Source organism: Thunnus thynnus, chromosome 19, assembly GCF_963924715.1.
Source record: "Thunnus thynnus chromosome 19, fThuThy2.1, whole genome shotgun sequence".
NCBI lineage: Eukaryota > Metazoa > Chordata > Actinopteri > Scombriformes > Scombridae > Thunnus > Thunnus thynnus.
The window spans coordinates 29,149,653-29,168,194 of record NC_089535.1 but is presented as its reverse complement, the minus strand read 5'-3'; the positions used below and the strand labels follow the sequence as shown (position 1 = coordinate 29,168,194).

At 36.9% G+C, this 18,542-nt stretch overlaps 1 protein-coding gene across 1 annotated transcript in view; it reads left to right on the top strand.

Moving 5' to 3' along the window:
* The window catches only part of slc27a6 (solute carrier family 27 member 6), a 43,224-nt gene extending 25,229 nt beyond the window's left edge, over window positions 1-17,995 (top strand). The window contains exons 6-10 of the mRNA XM_067573882.1: window positions 6,261-6,351; window positions 6,437-6,635; window positions 7,981-8,078; window positions 8,334-8,464; window positions 10,918-17,995. Coding sequence (XP_067429983.1) covers window positions 6,261-6,351; window positions 6,437-6,635; window positions 7,981-8,078; window positions 8,334-8,464; window positions 10,918-11,094 — 696 coding nt within the window. The 3' untranslated portion in view covers window positions 11,095-17,995. The remainder of the gene's footprint in view (window positions 1-6,260; window positions 6,352-6,436; window positions 6,636-7,980; window positions 8,079-8,333; window positions 8,465-10,917) is intronic.
* The last annotated feature ends 547 nt before the right edge of the window (window positions 17,996-18,542 follow it).

Below are 18,542 nucleotides of genomic sequence, written 5' to 3'. Positions count from 1 at the left end.
TCTGGAAGTGCAAGGCATTGTGGGTGTTGAAGTCTTGACTGTGCTATCTCTAAATTTTAAGTAACACTTCAACATTTTGGGAGATATACTTACTCTCAATTTCATATCAAGTACAGAGGTGGTGCCAGGATGTGGTTAGCCTAGCTTAGCATAAAGACTGGAAGCAGGGGGAAACTGCTATCCTGGTTCTGTCCAAAGTTAAAAAATACATTAAGCACTTCTAAAGCTCACTAATTAACATGTTGTATCTTGTTTGTTTAATCCATCCACAGAAACATTCATGTAAAAATGACAGTTTGTGGTTTTAGGAAGAGTTAAGTGCTGGAACAATTTTTTTTAATAAACAACAGGAGTGTCTGTTAGCAGCTTCCGGAAGTCTTGTGAAGTTACCAGGTTTGGTACTACTGTGCCTCTACAGAGACCAAAACCAAAATCTGTGTTCACTGGCCTTATCTGACAACCTGTCTTTTAGTTAGAGCCACTACACAGAAGTAGTGAGCAGATGGATACACGTCACCAAGAAATAGTTCCGGCATGTAAGTCTTGTTAAAATTACTTGTTTTCTCGTTTTTACATTTCTGTTGTTCTTTGGATTCTTGATTACTTCAGTCCTGATGTTATACATGTCATACATGTTTTTTGCAGCACAGGTCATTTTGTACATGTGCGTAGAGGGAGAACTAGTTCAAGTAACAGAAGTAGTGAGCGGGTGCATACGCAGCAGCTCCTCTTTTTTTAGTGTTTTCTTGTGATATTAGACAGGCATGTCATCATATTTTTATGTATTCCATACAGTTTTGAACTAGAGCTACAACAATTAGTCAATTAATCGATTAGTTGCCAACTATTTTGATAAGCGATTAATTTTTGATTCGTTTTTTTAAAGAAAAAAAGTCCAAATTCTCTGGTTCCATTTTCTCAAATGTGAATATTTTTCTGGTATCTTTAGTCTGCTATGACAGTAATCTAAATATCTGACATTTTATGGACCAAACAACTAATCGATTACTCAAGAAAATTTTCAACAGATTTATCAATATTGAAAATAATCATTAGTGCAGCCCTAGTTGATTTCTTGATGCTGGAGTAATGCTCCTATTCGCCTAGAATGTGGTGTAAATGAAATGTCTATACCACACAGTCAACACTTTAATGGTTCGGCAAAGACTGTGAGTGTGTAGCACACACAAAATGCTCTCAAAAATAAGCATATTGACAGATTAACATGCAATAAAATATGATTTGTTATGATTAGATAATCATAAAGAACCTTAACTTTGAAGCAGGTGTTTTCACGTGCAGGCTACAGTATGTGCACAACTCACCGTAGACATGTACGTGTAGGCTATGTAAATGCATGTATGCATTATGTAAATCTATTTTTAAAGCCCCCCTCCACTCAAAAATATGTTTTGCTTCTTGATCCTTCAGTTGGATGTTTGAGCTTGTCTGTGCAGAATGATATATGTGCAGAATTTGATCTCACATTCATCTGCTGAAGGAGGAAAGTTCCTCTGTGCTCACCTTAAATCTCAGTTTAATACATCTATCTATGAGCATGATTTTTGACATCACAAATAGCTTGGATCAAATCGTGGTCCAGCATTCAACTTATAGTTGTGTGATGTGGAAACTTGAAACCTCCAGTGCACATACACAGAGAATGGACGTTTCAGTGAAGAAGCAGACATCTTTTGGCCAGCAGTTAAACACTGAAATGAACAATATTTACATATACACGAGATTTTGGAATTTTTAATGAGGGAGAGAGAGAAGATGTCATTCCAGGAGTTTAACAAGGTAACTGAACTTAAATAACCTGTGACATACAGATTATTATTCATAGTAGAGCATTTTATTGTATCTTAAAACATGTCTGGAGGGGATCTTTAAACATTTGATGGTAACCCAGGTCTGTGACTTAAGTTTGGAGTTGCATACCTATACAACACACATTAATTTCCTAAGAATTGCTGAAGGCACATCTTTAACTGTCGCAAAGGCGGTGAGCATGAGGAGAATTTGCTTACTAAAGTGCACATGGTTAGTGGTGGGGGAAGGGGTAAACAGCTTAGAGGAGATCTGCCAGGTCATGTATTAGCCAGGATGTGTGTAGGGAGTGTCCTCCATCACAGGGGTCTATAAGGGGTCAATCAGCTGACTGCAGTTAGTGTGTATGGGGTGACATAGTATCATGAACACCTGTGAGATACAAGGTAGTCCAATATAACAGTAAATATCTTTGTTGAAAATCTTCAGTTTTTGTTGTGTCAGAGTTGTTGATACACCTTACGATGTAATGTACTGCGTTGTGTTTCTGTTTTTTATTATATTTTATTATAGATGGTGATGATCATGAAGTACTTATGCATGAAGCCACAAATTAGTATAAACCAAATCCATAATACAATGCATACATCTTCAAATGATACTACACTAAAATCCCAAAATTTAAGAATACCAATTCACATCAGCTCTATAACAAGATTAAACCTAAAACCATCAAAGATAATTTGACAACAAATCCTATTTCGATCATTTGTATATCATCATTGTACAGTACAGAAGATAATGTAACTAACTTATCACTTATACCAAAATCACAGCTCACACAACCTATACTGTGAGTCTTTTTGAATCTGCTGACCTCAGTATTTGGAAGAACACCATGTGCAAGTTAAGTTCTTTGGCTTTTGGATGAGTGTGATTCATAGCTACATTTGTGATCAACATGTATATTTACCAATCAACCATAACATTAAAACCACCTGCCTAATATTGTGTAGGTCACCCTCGTGCCACCAAAACAGCTCTGACCTGTAGATGCATGGACTCCAAAAGACCTCTCAAGGTGTCCTGGTATCTGGCACCAAGGTGTTAGCAGCAGATCATTTAAGTCCTGTAAGTTGCAAGGTGGGACTTCCATGGATCAGGCTCCACAGATGCTCGATCAGATTGAGATCCGGGGAATTTTTAGGCCAAGGCAACACCTTGAACTCTTTGTCATGTTCCTCGAACCATTCCTGAACAATTTTTGCAGTGTGGCAGGGTGTATTATCCTGCTGAAAGAGGCCACTGCCATCAGGGAATACTGTTTCCATGAAGGGGTGTACTTGGTCTGCAACAATGTTAAGGTATAGGTGGTACATTTCAAAGTAACATCCACATGAATGCCAGGACCAAAGGTTTCTTAGCTGAACGCTGCACAGAGCATCACACTGCCTCTGCCAACTTGCTTTCTTCCCATAGTGCATCCTGGTGCCATCTCTTCTCCAGGTAAACGATGCACACGCACCCGGCTGTCCATATGATTTAAAAGAAAAGATTCACCAGACCAGGCCACCTTCTTCCATTGCTCTGTAATTCAGCTCTGACACTCACATACCGATTGTAGGCGTTTTCAGTGGTGGACAGTGGTCAGCATGGACACTCTGACCGGTCTGCGGCTACTCAGCAAGCTGTGATGCACTATGTGTTCCGACATCTGTCTATCATAGCCAGCATTAACTTTTTCAACAATTTGTACTATAGTAGTTCTTCTGAGGGTTCAGACCAGATGGGCTAGCCTTTGCTTCCCACATGCATCAGTGATCCTTCGGCACCCATGACCCTGTCGCAGTTTCACTGGTTGCCCTTCCACTTTTGGTAGGTACTGACCACTGCATACCAGGAGGACCCCACAAGACCTACCGTTTTGGAGATACTCTGACTCAGTCATCTAGCCATCACAATTTGGCTCTTGTCAAAGTCGCTCAGATCCTTACGCCTGTCCATTTTTTTTTTTGCTTCCAACACATCAACTTCAAGAACTGACTGTTCACTTGACAGGTGCCATTTCAATGAGATAATCAATGTTATTCACTTCACCTGTCAGTGGTTTTAATGTTTTGGCTTACTGGTGTGTGTCCTTAACTTAGATTTTAACAGGGTATATTTTCAGACCATTTTTCTTTAAACTGACTTTTAATGGTGTTAACATTACACCACAGAATACATCAGTCCTGTAGATACACAGCACACCAGCCCCCTCTAAAACTGAGTAAAGCCTTTAGCCCAGTGAGAACTGTGTGATTTACTCCAAACAAGTACATTCTTATTATTATCAAAAAAGCAAACATCTTACAATATGATGTGCCATTATACAATACAAATGTCATAGAATATGATTTAATACAATACTAATGTCAATGTCAGGTGTGTCTGTTATTTTATATTAGCATACTTTATATTTTCAGAAATATTTTTTATATTCTGAATATTTTAGCAACACAATACAAACATCTTAGAATATAATTGAATACGGTATAATGTAATACAACACAATATACTGTATTATAGTTACTATGAATTGTAATACAATAGTAAAATGTTTATTATATTTTCAAAATAAACATCTTACACATGATATACTACAAGACAATAAAATATTACAGTCCAACAGTATAATATGATATGATATAATGTAATATAATGTAATATAATGTAATATAATATAATATAGTTGTTGACAAAAATACATCATATTAAAATGATGTGTCAGGGTAACATCATTACGTTGCTGAATCTTGGAGAGAGGTTGAGTAAAGAATGTTGGCTGTATAATCAGAGCTAAAGATTAAACTGTAAGTCTGTTTAGACAGTTAGGAAGGATGAACAGTGCGGTGGCTTTCCTGTGGCTGTGGTAGGTATTAGCCAGACTAATTCTAGTCTGTGGGGCTGCCGTTAATCACAGGAGTTACAAAAGAGTGGCTACATCAATTTAGCTTTAAGCCCTGACCTCAGCTATTCTTAGACCTATCTTGCTGACCCACAAACTGTTATAGAACACAGTTACAAAAGTGAAGTTGTGAAACACAATCATTTCAGAACATATCCCAATTCAGGTAACAGGATTGACAGTTCTAAAATATGAAGTTATCCAAGTGTTCAGGAGTGTTCATGTTTAAACTGAGGAAAATCTGTAAATACTTTCTTTCATTTGTGTGTAATAGAAGTTTTTCTTCTTGTTGATACATAATTTGCCATTACTCTTAAGAAACAAATACATTAAAAAAGTAGTATATATTTCTACTTACTGTAAAATGATCAGCTTCAGCTGGCCCCAAGTAGCCAAAAAAATGAATGCAGTTCTAAATGAGTCGTGTAATTTCAGTGTTGTATTGCTTGTTTAATTTGCATACACTTAAATTGAATATGTTTTAGTTCTAATAGAAGTAATAAACTTTGAGTATGATATCACTCAAAGTAATATTGAGGTTAACTCAAGGTCCACTTCATAGCTTTTTCTGGAGCTTTCAACTGAATCTCACATATTATTCTTCATGACAACTGACCGAACGCCGACATGCATATCATGAAGACCATGATATGCAGCTTGAAGGACGGGTTCACTATTTTTCAAGTCTGTCCAAACAGTCAGGAGCCCAAACGAACGGTGAAACATATTTCTCTTACTGACCATTAGAAGATCCCTTCATAATGCACTTACAATGGAAGTGATGGGGGACAAAATCCACAGTCCTCCTTCTGTTCAAAACTGTATTTAAAAGTTTATCTGAAGCTAATATGAAGCTTCAGCATCCAAATGAGTCAAATCAAGTTGATATCTTACAGTGTAATGTTACAGTCTTTTTAGTGCCAAAGTTCCTCTTTTTGCTACTATACTTCCATCACAGCTCAGCAGGGAAACACTGTCCGAGGAAACACAAAGAGAGAATTCAATGCTAAAAAGACTGTAAATGTGTCAGATATCCACTTGATATGACTAACTCAGACTGCTGAAGCTTCATATTAGCTTCACATCAACTTTTAAATGCATTTTTGAACAAAACAAGACTGACCTGAAAAATTGTGGACCTATTCTGTAAAGCTGAGGAAAAAGCTAGTACCTGGACCCTGAGTTTTGTTTTTTTAAAAGGAAGTAGTATAATTTTGGGCCTGCCATGACCACCGTATGCTTTTTTTGTTTGTTTGTTTGATAAATATAACAATTGCTCTAACATTTTTTCTCAGCAGACATTTTGACATGCCACAGCAGGAAACTGTTTAATAAAGGCTGCATTCAGTCAGTGTTCCCGCTCCAGGGCTCTGGCGCTGTGCATACTGACTCACTGGCATGGTGTCCTGGCATATCTAAATGGAACTGAGCCATCACTAATGTTATTTGTTCCACCTTTGTGGGTGATAGTTCCGTTCATTTAGTTTTATATTGCTATGCCACCGCACACTGTAAAAATATTTTCCTCTAACTTTTTGTGCAGCTCCTGTTCAAGTATGATCTGGTGAAGTATGACATGATGAAAGATGAACCAGTGAAAGACAAATATGGATTCTGTCAGCGAGTGGAAAAGGGTAAGAACTCCTAAAAATTTCCATGAATGAGTTTTCTTTCACATTCATATTGATTTGATACTATCAGTCCTATCTGTGTTCTCAGGTGAGACGGGACTTTTACTGTCTAGGGTGAGTGCCCTCAGCCCTTTCTTTGGCTATGCTGGAAGCAAGCAGCTGACTGAGAACAAGCTGATGAGGAACGTATTTGCGAAGGGAGACGCCTACTTTAACACAGGTGACCTCATGGCTGAAGACCAGGAGGGCTTCATCTCTTTCAGAGACAGAGTAGGAGACACCTTCAGGTACAGTTGGATAAGATGTTTGTTTTTACTGCAGGTGCAAACCATAGACCAGGACCTTTAAAGCCTCCATCCTCATGTTGATGTTCAGATTTATACCAGAAAGCCTGTGTTACAAACTGGAGGAGTGGAGTTTGAAACGTTGGCATTAACCAGGCAGGGAGAGGGTACAGCAAAGAGAAGACATTAAGCTGCATTATGGGAAATGTAGGATCCAGTGTTTTTGGAGCTTGACCCATACCGTGGACATGCAGCTTCTGCTGCTTCGATTTTGACCATTCTTTTTTATCCGTCTTTTTCCCAAATGTATGGATTTGCAATAATAAGTCACTGGAGTACCTCTTTAGAGGAGGCAGGACTTTCTACAGATTTCTGAATAATTACATGCCTATTTCTAAATTGCCATTTTCTGTTAAATATTTTGAAAGAGTTCTTAGTTTCATGACTTTTTATTTTCAAAATAAAAACAGTATTCAAAAGGAATAAAAAGTGGTCTATGCATCTAATCTCTCACACTGTCACTATTAAATTGCCATGAAATTGAGGTCAGTCATAAGGTAGATATGCTTGAAATGAACTAGTTCATACAGAGTGTCATCAGATAGTCTTTCCTCCTCAAAAGCATTCATATCGTTAGACTCAGCTATACACATGGACAGTGACAGAAGTAGTTGTGTAAAGAACAAATGAATGCATGCTTACTTACAATCATTGTGTACAGTGGGTCTGGGTGTCAGTTTTAGAAGTTGTTGGATGCAGCCTCCCAATACTGACGTTGGAAAGGTGTGGGGGAGGGGGGGGGGGGGGGATTTACATTATGTTATTAATTATCTATATAGTAGTTTTCACTATTAGTGATGATGTGTTCAGATTAAGTGCCTGTGCACAAAGGATTCACAGGAAATGATGCAACGTCAACTGGATGTGATGCAGAGGACAAAAGCCAGTGCAGTTTATCTTATAAATCAATCATGAGTTCAGTATTGGTGCAAAAAGCACTTCTTTGTGCCCGTCAGACTAGAGGAGGCAAAGTTCAGATAGAAAAAACTGGAGCACATTGATTCACTTGTAATCTTTAATAGTGACTAACGTTTTGACTCTGATGAAGACATAGTAGAACTTAAAACAAGACAAAGAAAAAAAAACAGGCAGACGTGATGAATAATGAGTAGACACTTGTGAAAATGGGATAAAAGCAGGTATTAATACAGGCTCTGTATTACCGAGTGAGATTCTAGCGGGTTAGAAATTGGTCTGTAACAGGCTATGTTGTGAAGATATATATTTATGTAAAGCTGACTATAATTACAATGTTAATCACTTTAATTGAAATATTCCCTGATTTCAGGTGGAAGGGTGAAAATGTAGCAACAACAGAGGTGGCAGAAACTCTTGGGCTGGTGGATTTTATCCAAGAGGTCAATGTGTATGGAGTGGAAATACCAGGTATGTTTGTATAGTGTGTCACCTTGATGAGCAACAAAATTACAAAACATATATGTTTTCAGAATAATCACCTTCTGGTAATGTGCCACATACTGTATTTTAACTTTATTATTGCAATAGTTTTCCACTAAAAGATGAGCCCTAGCTGGGATCCCATGCTGTTTCTAGTAGCATTCTTCACAATGAACATCCCAGTGAATATCCTGGTGCTGGATAGTGATGACATGAAGTAAAATTAAACCATGTTGTTCACAGGACATGAAGGCAGAGCAGGAATGGCTGCCATGATTGTAAGACAAGGCCTGACGTTTGATGGGAACAAACTGTTTGAGCATGTGGTGAGGGATCTACCAGCGTATGCTCGACCCCTCTTCATAAGGCTTCAGGTAAGAAGCAAAGACATGCTGTATCTGCAGCTTGATTTAGTTCTGATGGATAGTCTTAGAACAGAAGCACTGTGACGCTGATTCCAGGTGCTTGAATATATGATTACACAACTGTAACCTTGTGTGTACAGAGCTAGTTCAAAGGATTAGTTCAATCCAAAACTTGACTGTTGTCATTATCTTATCACTATCGTACCCAGTGCCCTGTGAAAACACAGGTGCAGTTGTGTAACTGTGTAAAAGTGATAACATGTCAGAATTACACATAACTTTCACTCTTCATATGACTAAACTAAAGAGGATGTTCCAAGACACCTGTTACTTTACAGAAGGCTGATATGGAGCTGTTCTTTATTGTATGTTATCATCCAACTAGACTTTGGGCTGGCTGTGGCTCAGATGGGAGAGGAAGTCTTCTATTAATCATAAGGATGATGTCTGATCCCCAAATTGCCCCCAATGAGCAGGCCGTTGCCTTTCATAGCAGCTCCGCCACCATTGGTGTGTGAGTGTGTGTGAATGAGTGGCTTTTAAAACTAGTTTTGGGTGAATTGTTCCTTTAAAACAAATCATTCCCAGAGAGTGCGTGCTGACTGTAGGTGTGATCTCTGGCAGTATAATGTCATATAAAAGAGTCTGGCAGGGTGCAAAGTGTAATGTACAGTAGTAATGCAGTAATAAGAGTAATGTCCTCTTCTCTATTCATTCTAAACTAAAGTGTGTGTATTTGTAAATTGAACTTAGAGAGGATAAATTATATATATTTGTGTACATGTTTGGATGAACTGAAAGCTTTCGATGGTGCATTTATATTGTTAACTACTGGTCTTAAGTGTGAACAGACAGAGATGAGGTGCATGTATACAAGCACATTCCAAGGAGGACAGCATGAGTTACTTCATACTGTGCACCTGCAGCAGCATTTCATACGCTGTGTCAGTATGTGTGCTACACCATCTAGTGTCCTTTAACTGCTAGTCCTTTACCTTACTACAAGGGGGAACTGCACATTTATGGATATACTAATATATATCTATATCTATATATACAGTACTGTTCAAAAGTTTTAGGCACCCTAGATGTTTAGATTCTTATCCATTATGCAATACCATCAGCGAGGTGTCTGATTGGTCCCAACTTTATTCATGACATGACAATGACCCCAAGCATACAGCTAGAGTCATAAAGAACTATTTTCAGCAACAAGAAGAATGGTGAGTCCTGCAACAGATGGTATGGTATGGCCCCCACAGAGCCCTGATCTCAACAACCTGAGATGGCCTAAATAATAAATCCACAGAAGAACATTCTTTCTCCAGGATGGTTACAACAACCTACCTGCAAGTTACCATGAAAAACTGTGTTAAAGTGAACCGAGGAGAACTGCTGCTGTTTTAAAGGCAAAGCTGCTCACAGCAAATATTGATTTCATTTAAGTTTCTGCTGTTTACTCAACTTTGTAAGAAGTTAATTGATAAATTAAAACAATTTATAGAAAGCATGTGAGCATTCTCACTTTACTTTTAGTGCCTAAAACTTTTGCACAGTACTCTGTGTGTGTGTGAGTGTGTGTGTGTGTGTGTGTGTGTGTGTGTGTATATATATATATATATATATATATATATATATATATATATATATATATATATATATATATATATATATATATATATACATTAGATAGATAGATATAGATCAAACTTTTGCATAGTACTGTATATCTATATCTATATAGATATAGATATACAGTCCATACAGTCCAGTTGTTGTAACCATCCTGGAGAAAGAATGTACTTCTGTGGATTTATTATTTAGGCCATCTCAGGTGCTTCTTCATGTAATCCCAGATTGACTCCATGATGTTGAGATCAGGGCTCTGTGGGGGCCATACCATACCATCTGTTGCAGGACTCATCATTCTTCTTGTTGCTGAAAATAGTTCTTTATGACTCTAGCTGTATGCTTGGGGTCATTGTCATGTAATAAATTTGGGACCAATTAAACACCTCGCTGATGGTATTGCATAATGGATAAGAATCTAAACATCTAGGGTGCCTAAAACGTTTGCACAGTACTGTGTATATATATAGGAGTTTGTTTAAAAGTCTAATATGACTATGCCCTGACAATAAAGGCATTTTTATTGTTTTAAAAGAGAGTGCACTGGAGTTTTTTCTTGTATTTTTATGTCTGCATGTATGCCTATCCAGAGAGCACCTCAGACAAACTCAGTTTTGTCAACAATTTTAACTTCTATGAAAGCATGTTTTAATATGGGTGAATGTGGTTTGCAGTGTAAAAGCGCTTTGAGTGGTTGGAAGACCAGAAAGGCGCTACACAAGTACCGTCCATTTACCATTTACCAACTAAAATAACTCTCGAATGTTCAGTTCAGTCTGAAATCAGCTGATACCCTGAAATTACACTGACTGTTGTGGTTTTTGTCCCCTCAGGAGGTCATGGAAATGACAAGCACCTTCAAGCAGCAGAAGTTCCAGCTGGTACAGAGCGGCTTCAACCCCTCAACAATCTCTGATCCTCTGTATGTGTTGGACCACCCACAGAAGAGCTACATTCCTCTAACAGACAGTATCTACCAGAACATCCTCTCTGGAGAACGCAAGCTATAGAACTCACGAGTATGGAGGTGATGACACAGCTCCAAACAATGCACAAAGAGGGATATGAATTAGTAGCTCTGCTTTTTGCAGTATTTTATATTTAATGGAAACGTGTGTGCCTACAATCAAGTTGAGTGATTTACTGAGCTCTGAATGAAAAGCTGATATCCAGTTAGTGAATAAGCTAAATGGTGAATAAGTGAATACATGTGAGCAGTAATGTCCCTAACGTACAGTTATTTTTGTTCAACATAAATAATATAAACCTGAACACATCACCATGGTACAGTAATACCTTAAAGAACCCTTACTTAATGCTTAACTAACCCCTGAAAACAAACCAAATACCTCAAGCTGAGATAAGGTGTTTGCTAAGGTCACCAGAGATCCCTTCATCTGTATGTTTACTTTATAAACTGATCAGAAAATATTTGACAAATCCATTAGTTATTGGTTTACAGTGTTATTAAGGCTGGGATTTTGCTTTACGTTAGGGGTATGAAATGTTTTCAGCAGTAAATCATTTTAAGGAGCTCTTATTCAGTTTATTAATGAACTGTATTATATGAATTATATTTTGTGGATTTCTGCATGGATTAAGACGTTTTTATTGGGTAAAAAATACAAAAAAAACAAACAAACAAAAAAAGCAAAAAAAAAAAAAAATTCAATTACGGTGTAAATGAAGGAGGTTCCCACCAAATTGTGGTTAATTAATGGATACATAAATTAATGAACTGTAATGTATTAAACTAATGTCAGTTTAGAGGAAAAAACTTAAATTTGACCAAAATAACATGAAGGACATCCATTAATTTATAGCCTAAAGGGACCATTACTTTCCATTTAAGGTGCAAACTCAGGGGTTCAGAGCAATGAATGGATTATCATACTGTATATGAAGGGTTTATTGGATGATTTATATGGTTTAAAATAGACAAAATATCATGAAAGTCATCCCTGTAAAAGTCAATTTTAAGGGCTTTTACCCATTCAAAAACCCCTTAAACCGTGCAGATAAAAATACCACAATATATTATAATCCTTGAAATTGTGAAATTAATGATTCCCTTAAAATCCCATATAAATGCCTTGTTTACATCAGCACTAATGGGTAAATAAAAAGAATTTTAAGGTAAAAATTGAACAGATTCAGTTTCATAGTGTATGGAAATGAAGATACACAAATCTGATTTGTAACTTACAAACAAAATAAATGGTTCACAGATATGTTTTTGCAACTTTGCTGACACGCCAAATCACTTGATTCTGTTTGTTGACAAATTTATCCACAAATATTTCATTTTCACTGATTTCACTCTGGCCTATCAGATTTGAATACATCATTTTGAGGAAATCATGACCAATCACAGCACACATGGTATGTGCTTGTTCAATTAATATTGTTTATTTTTGAAACAAAAATAATTTTGAAGAAAGATTGTGAATACAGAAGCCCAAAAGTGCCCATATATTTAGCCATATTTAGTATTTTTCCCATTTATGTTTTTTAATGCTGTGAAAGTTCTGATGATTGATTTGATTTATTTATTAATTTTAATTTTATTTTTTTGCTTTGCTTTTGTTTACCCAAGCTTTTAATGTTTGCTGGTAATGTATTGACAGACATTTATACTGGCTCAAACCAGTGGTTAGAGGTCCATTAACACTAAAGGTCTTAGATGCAGGATGAGGGGAATACTGGGATATGAACCATCAAGATTGGCTCTTCCACCAACTTCAGAGTGTCTGCAGTGTTCTGCTTTGAGATATCAACAGCTTATCTCAGAATATTACCACAGTTACATAACTGTAACTGTGATTTGTAATATTTTTAGCATGTAAACATTAGCAGGGACTGAGATGTACAGTGTTATCCAGAGGTCTGAGCTATATGAGCATTATACTGTATACTGTTTACCGGTTGGTTCTGGAATGTGAACAAGTTGTTAATTGTAATATTCAGAAGGTTCAATTCACTTCTTTTTTTTGTTGGGGATATGAAGATAAAATATATATAATATGAAGATAAAATATATATAAAAAGTATTGCATACAAATGAAAAGATGATGTGATTTATTACAACTTGGGTCTTATTTTGTAGTTTCAGCCTTCATTTCCTATAAGCCGTAATAACAAGCAAACTGCTAAGAATTCACTAAAAAGGGTCAAGAAGCACAAACAATCAGATGATCAGACAGGTTGTAAACAAACCTCCAGATTAGCCAAATTATGTGAAAGAGAAAAAAAAAAGCAAATGGTGAAATTATTATCCAAACATCCATCACAGATTACAGACACTCTTCCTGCTTTAACTTTGACCTGTTGTGCTTACTGTCTAGGCTGTGACCTCATCACTCAGCACAGCAGGGAGCGGGGAGTGATGATAATATCTTCCTCCATAGAGGAACGGAAGTTCAGAGCATACAGGTGGATGCTGGTTGGTGACAAGAGTTTATGAAATGCTTAGACTGGAGTAGATAGCCTGAACTAGAATGGCGGCTTTGCTTCATTTGTGCATGCACACAGTTTTCCTGTGCAATGAGGGATTATTAATTTGGCAATTACTTTGGTGAGTACAGTGTCATAACGAATAGAGATAATAGACAGAACTATGTATATAAGACCCTAGTTGTAATAAAGTTGATTTATCCTGTTAAAGGAACAATCCCAGACTCATGAGTCCACAGTCTCATGAGTACTGTGCATCCAAAAGTTTTGAACATTCTTGGCATATTAACATGTGTTTCTTTTCATGTTTTAGCCTAGTTTTACAAGGACTGTCAGCTCTATCATATACATTCTGTATCCAAGGACAGAGTTCAAATCTGGCAACCTCAGTATGGAAAGAGGACTTTGATCATAGTGGCTCAAACATTAATTGCTCTCATGATAATGTCAACAATAATGTCTCCTTTTAACATTTCAACATTTCTATCTCTGTACTGGATAAACCGAGGTGAATCCATTTCTCTTCTGACTCTGGATAAGACGGCAACAAGTATATTCTCAAAATGTTGGCCTGTTGAATTCATCATTACTGTTAATCATTGATATCAGGTGTTTTGATGAGGAGTGCTGACTAGATTGTTCTTTTTCAATCATGCAGAATGAATGGAAATCACTTCAAAATGCTGGATGAAATACAACCCGATCACAGGTTTGCTCTTCATAAGTGCAATTGAACTTCGCACTTTTTAAAATTTTTGCAGACATAAGGAGTCAGGTGAAGGGATACCAGTTACACCCTGTTCACAATAGGTGTCTTAAGGAGCCAACAAGTTCCCATGGTTCCTTTGTAGACGCTTTGAGGCGCACTGCAGAGCAGCAACCAGTGCACACCATGTCTGGTTGCTTTTGGGTGTGGCATTTAAATGTATCTGATACAGAATGAGCAGTTGCAGAAACAAACCCAGCATGTGAAGAAAGATATGATGTTTAATTCTCACCTACACCTGACTGGACACCTTTAGGAAGTGACTGGTATCAATATCTTTTGATAATGGGTTAATTACAGTATCTCTTTATTTTGGGAAAACAAAAGTTATTTCCTGAGATAATGGGATGAATATCTTGAGATAAGATATTTTTATCATGTCAGCTTGCACAGATAATGTGGTCTTGGCTGATGCAGTATCTTATTTGAGCTGATAATGTCAGATGACATAACTGTATTGGTTCAAATGAACCATGACTGTAAAAATCAGAATCAGAAAGCATCATTGCAGGACTTTCTGCAACCCTCTACAGCTTAAACAAATGTTTCAAAAAACTGCAAATTAGGTCATTAATTTAGTATTTGTGAATTATTGTGACAGCTTTCAAAACTGAATTAATGAATGGGAGTCGAAAACAAAAGAAAACAATTGTAGTATGCCATAATGTAAATACTTTTAAAAACTTGTGTCTTCTTATGACACCTATGGAAGCTGAAAGCAGTTGTGGCTGCAATATTTGTTTGCAATCCGGTTATCTGAAAATCACAAGTAATCACAAGCACAAAAGAAAGAATCTTTGTTTACTTGATATGATCGTTATTACAAGAAAACAACTTTGTCATCACAAGATAATGAGAAACTTAACTTGAGATAATGAGTAAAATAAAATAAAAATACACACCTAGTCTCCAACTGACTTTTTTCATTTTTAGTCACAGAATGGAACCCAGTGGTAATTCAGCCATATAACATCCAATACCTGCAGCCAGCCCCTATGAGCAAACCAGTATGTCTAACTCTGAGCTCTTTAGTATTGGCTTACTAACAGACTGAGAGCTGTGCTAATCTAATGCAGTCTTTGTGAATCAAGGCCACCATCCAGCGAAGAGTCCAGAGTCGTCTTTCTGCAGTGCTCACTGTCAGACCTCTGACATGACCAAGCTGAGCCAGAAACAAAACACTTGAACAATTTTGACTTTCACTGTGACCTAAAGATGCTTGATGTTTGTGTTTGAAGTCTGACTCAGGTACTTCGTCCTCGGCTTCCTACAGTTTCATCACACACACATACATAGGACTTGTTTATTGCAATAATTACGTCATACTATTATACATTGCTAAAAATTATTTCATGTTGTTGTGTCTTCTCTGAAAAGAACATATCTAGTCCTGCGTTCACTCTGACAGCTGAGTGGTTTGACTGAAAAAATCTAAGATAAACAAAGTCATTTTTGTTTTTGATTTTTAAAATTTGATTTATTTCAAATCTTCACATTTCCTTCATTGCACACTGTGTATGTGTTAAAACTGAATACAGCAGTGAGGCAGGAGGACATGTCTACCTCTAAGGAATTAACTGAAATTTCGTGCCACATTTCACTACTAAAAATGCATAATTTAAGTCTGAATTTTGTTAAGAATCAAAGATGGGAAAAAACAGAATTGTAAGAAGACACAAAAGAAAATTTAAACTTAAATGTCAGGATAGTCTTTTTCCCCCAAATTCTGTCTTTATTAACTCTGACTTCCTTAAAATTCTGGATGGATGAGAATCAGAATTCTGACTTTTTTTTCTCAGAATAGATCAATCTCAGAACTCAGTATATTCATGCCCTTGCAATCTCAGATACCTCTCATCAGTCAACACTGAATGTTATGATTATTAACAGTACCCACACTACATATACGCAGACAGACCTGTGTCAGACCAGTCTCTCTGAGCTTTCTACAGGACTGTCAAGAATGTTGTAGAAACTAACTTTTACATGAAGACTGCACTACACAACATGAGCTACATATGTAAAAGTTCAATTGAATTTTACTTCCATTGTGTGTCAATAGAATCATGAAGCAATTGTTTTTATTTTCTCAGTATCATAAGTTCATTGACTCATTCATATCAGTGTTTAATTAAAAGATGCACTAATCATTATTGTTGTATCAGCAAGAGATTAAATGACAATGTGTAATGTGAAAAGTGTTATCACCACCTGCACAGTTCACCTCCAGGCCTTCTTTGAACTCATAGTTTTGTTTCTCACTGCCCTCATCGCTCTCATCACCCTATTTTCCAGCAGGCAGATGTTTTCAGTGCAAAAGGTCGGATAAAGCCACTCTACACTATCAGTCCAGCAGCGAATAGCAGGCAGACACAGTTAGAGACTAGCTGGTGAACATAGTGGAGCACTTATAAGCTAAAGAGACAGATATCTTTCTCAGGAGTTGGTGGAGAACAAAATAGAGCTAAAAAGAGAGTCAATATTACTTACATTCATCAGGTGAACTCAAACATGACTCCAAAATCATGTTCATGTTGCTGTGTCTGCTTGATGTGTAAATAAGCCAGTGTTTGCTAACAAGTTAACAATGTTATAAGGTGATAAAGGTCCAAGACAGATGTTGTGTTCACAGCTTGCTGCGCTGCATTCAAGTGACCGGGCTGGTGCAGGTTTAATTTCTGTTTTTAGTAGCCATTAAAAAATACAATTTCCCACAATTTCCCTCTGCAGGTTAAACATCAGCACCTCAACAGAAGTTGAGATGCCACTTGTTCAGACATGGCTGTAAACATGGCAGAACAGACAGAGCTGAGCAGTGTAGATCACAGTTAAAAAGTTGTAAAGATGACATTAGAAGAGAGTGTTGGAGGAATCCAGCAGTTACAATGACTTGTACTATCAGAGCTGCTGTAGTGTTCTGTATTTAACTTTGTTGAAATCACAAAAGGTTTTGAATTCTATTATCATGTTCTGTAGTGTGTTCATGTCAGGTGATGTCAGGACTTTGGCTCTCTATTAACAGTAGTGAAGAAGAATGGTTTGTTTTTTGTTTTCTCTTGCTCAGCCTATTTTCATGTGAAGTCTCTTTTGTGTTAGCTGTAACGCTCGACTAAATGTCAGCCACTTTGCTCTCAATTGATTCTGGGTGTGTTCATTTTCTGCACCATTTTTTAAAGTGTTTACAGAATTTTAGAATAAGCTAATTTTGTCAGATAACATCACTGATTAACAGATTCAGAGCTGGATAAATACCAGTACATAGATCCAAACTACATACAGCATTACTGTTAGTGTTATGGGTATTTGAGTTTGATGCACTTGTTTTATTGTATCATGTACACTGATGTAACATGGTCTGTTTAGCTTTGCCTTCACTGTAATCAATCAAGTCTCCGGCAGTCAGAACTTTTGTCAGACTTAACCTGACTGAAGGGGATGAGTTCCAGTGCCACTGTGTACAAAAATGCCAGAAGAAATAAATATTGGTACATTCAGTACATTTGCTTTGTTTGTTTAATGTAAAGCGTGTTATGTTTTTAAATACCAATGTGTAGGATTTGAAACTTTCTGACTTCGCGACTCCAAGTGGTAGTATCAAAAGAGACACTTGCTGGCTCCAAAGCATTATCAAATACTCACCAGTGATTCTGACACAGTAAAACTGAGAATAAATTGTGCATTATACATTTTCACCAGCATTGTCGAATTTTTCTACAAAAAAAAAAAAAAATAAATAAATTAAAATAAAGGACAGGTTCACAATGAAAGAGGTTTTGCAGTGTATCTGAAGCTTCTATGAGGCTTCAGCAGTCTGAGTTAGTCATATTAAGTGGATATCTGACACATTTACAGTCTTTTTAGCATCAAATTCCCTCTTTGTGTTTCCTCGGACAGTGTTTCCCTGTTGAGCTGCAGGTGGAAGTATAGTAACAAAAGAGGAACTTTGGCACTAAAAAGACTGTAACATTGAAAGATATCAACTTGATTTGACTCATTTGGATGCTGAAGCTTCATATCAGATAAACTTTTAAATACATTTTTGCACAGAAGGAGGACTGTGGATTTTGTCCCCCATCACTTCCATTGTAAGTGCATTATGAAGGGATCTTCTAATGGTCAGTATGAATAGGAGGAATGATTACAGCAAGAGAAATATGTTCAATGTTCATTTGGGGACCCGACTATTGTTTTAAGACCAACTTAAAACATTGAGAAGCTGTCCTTTAATACTTTAAAAGA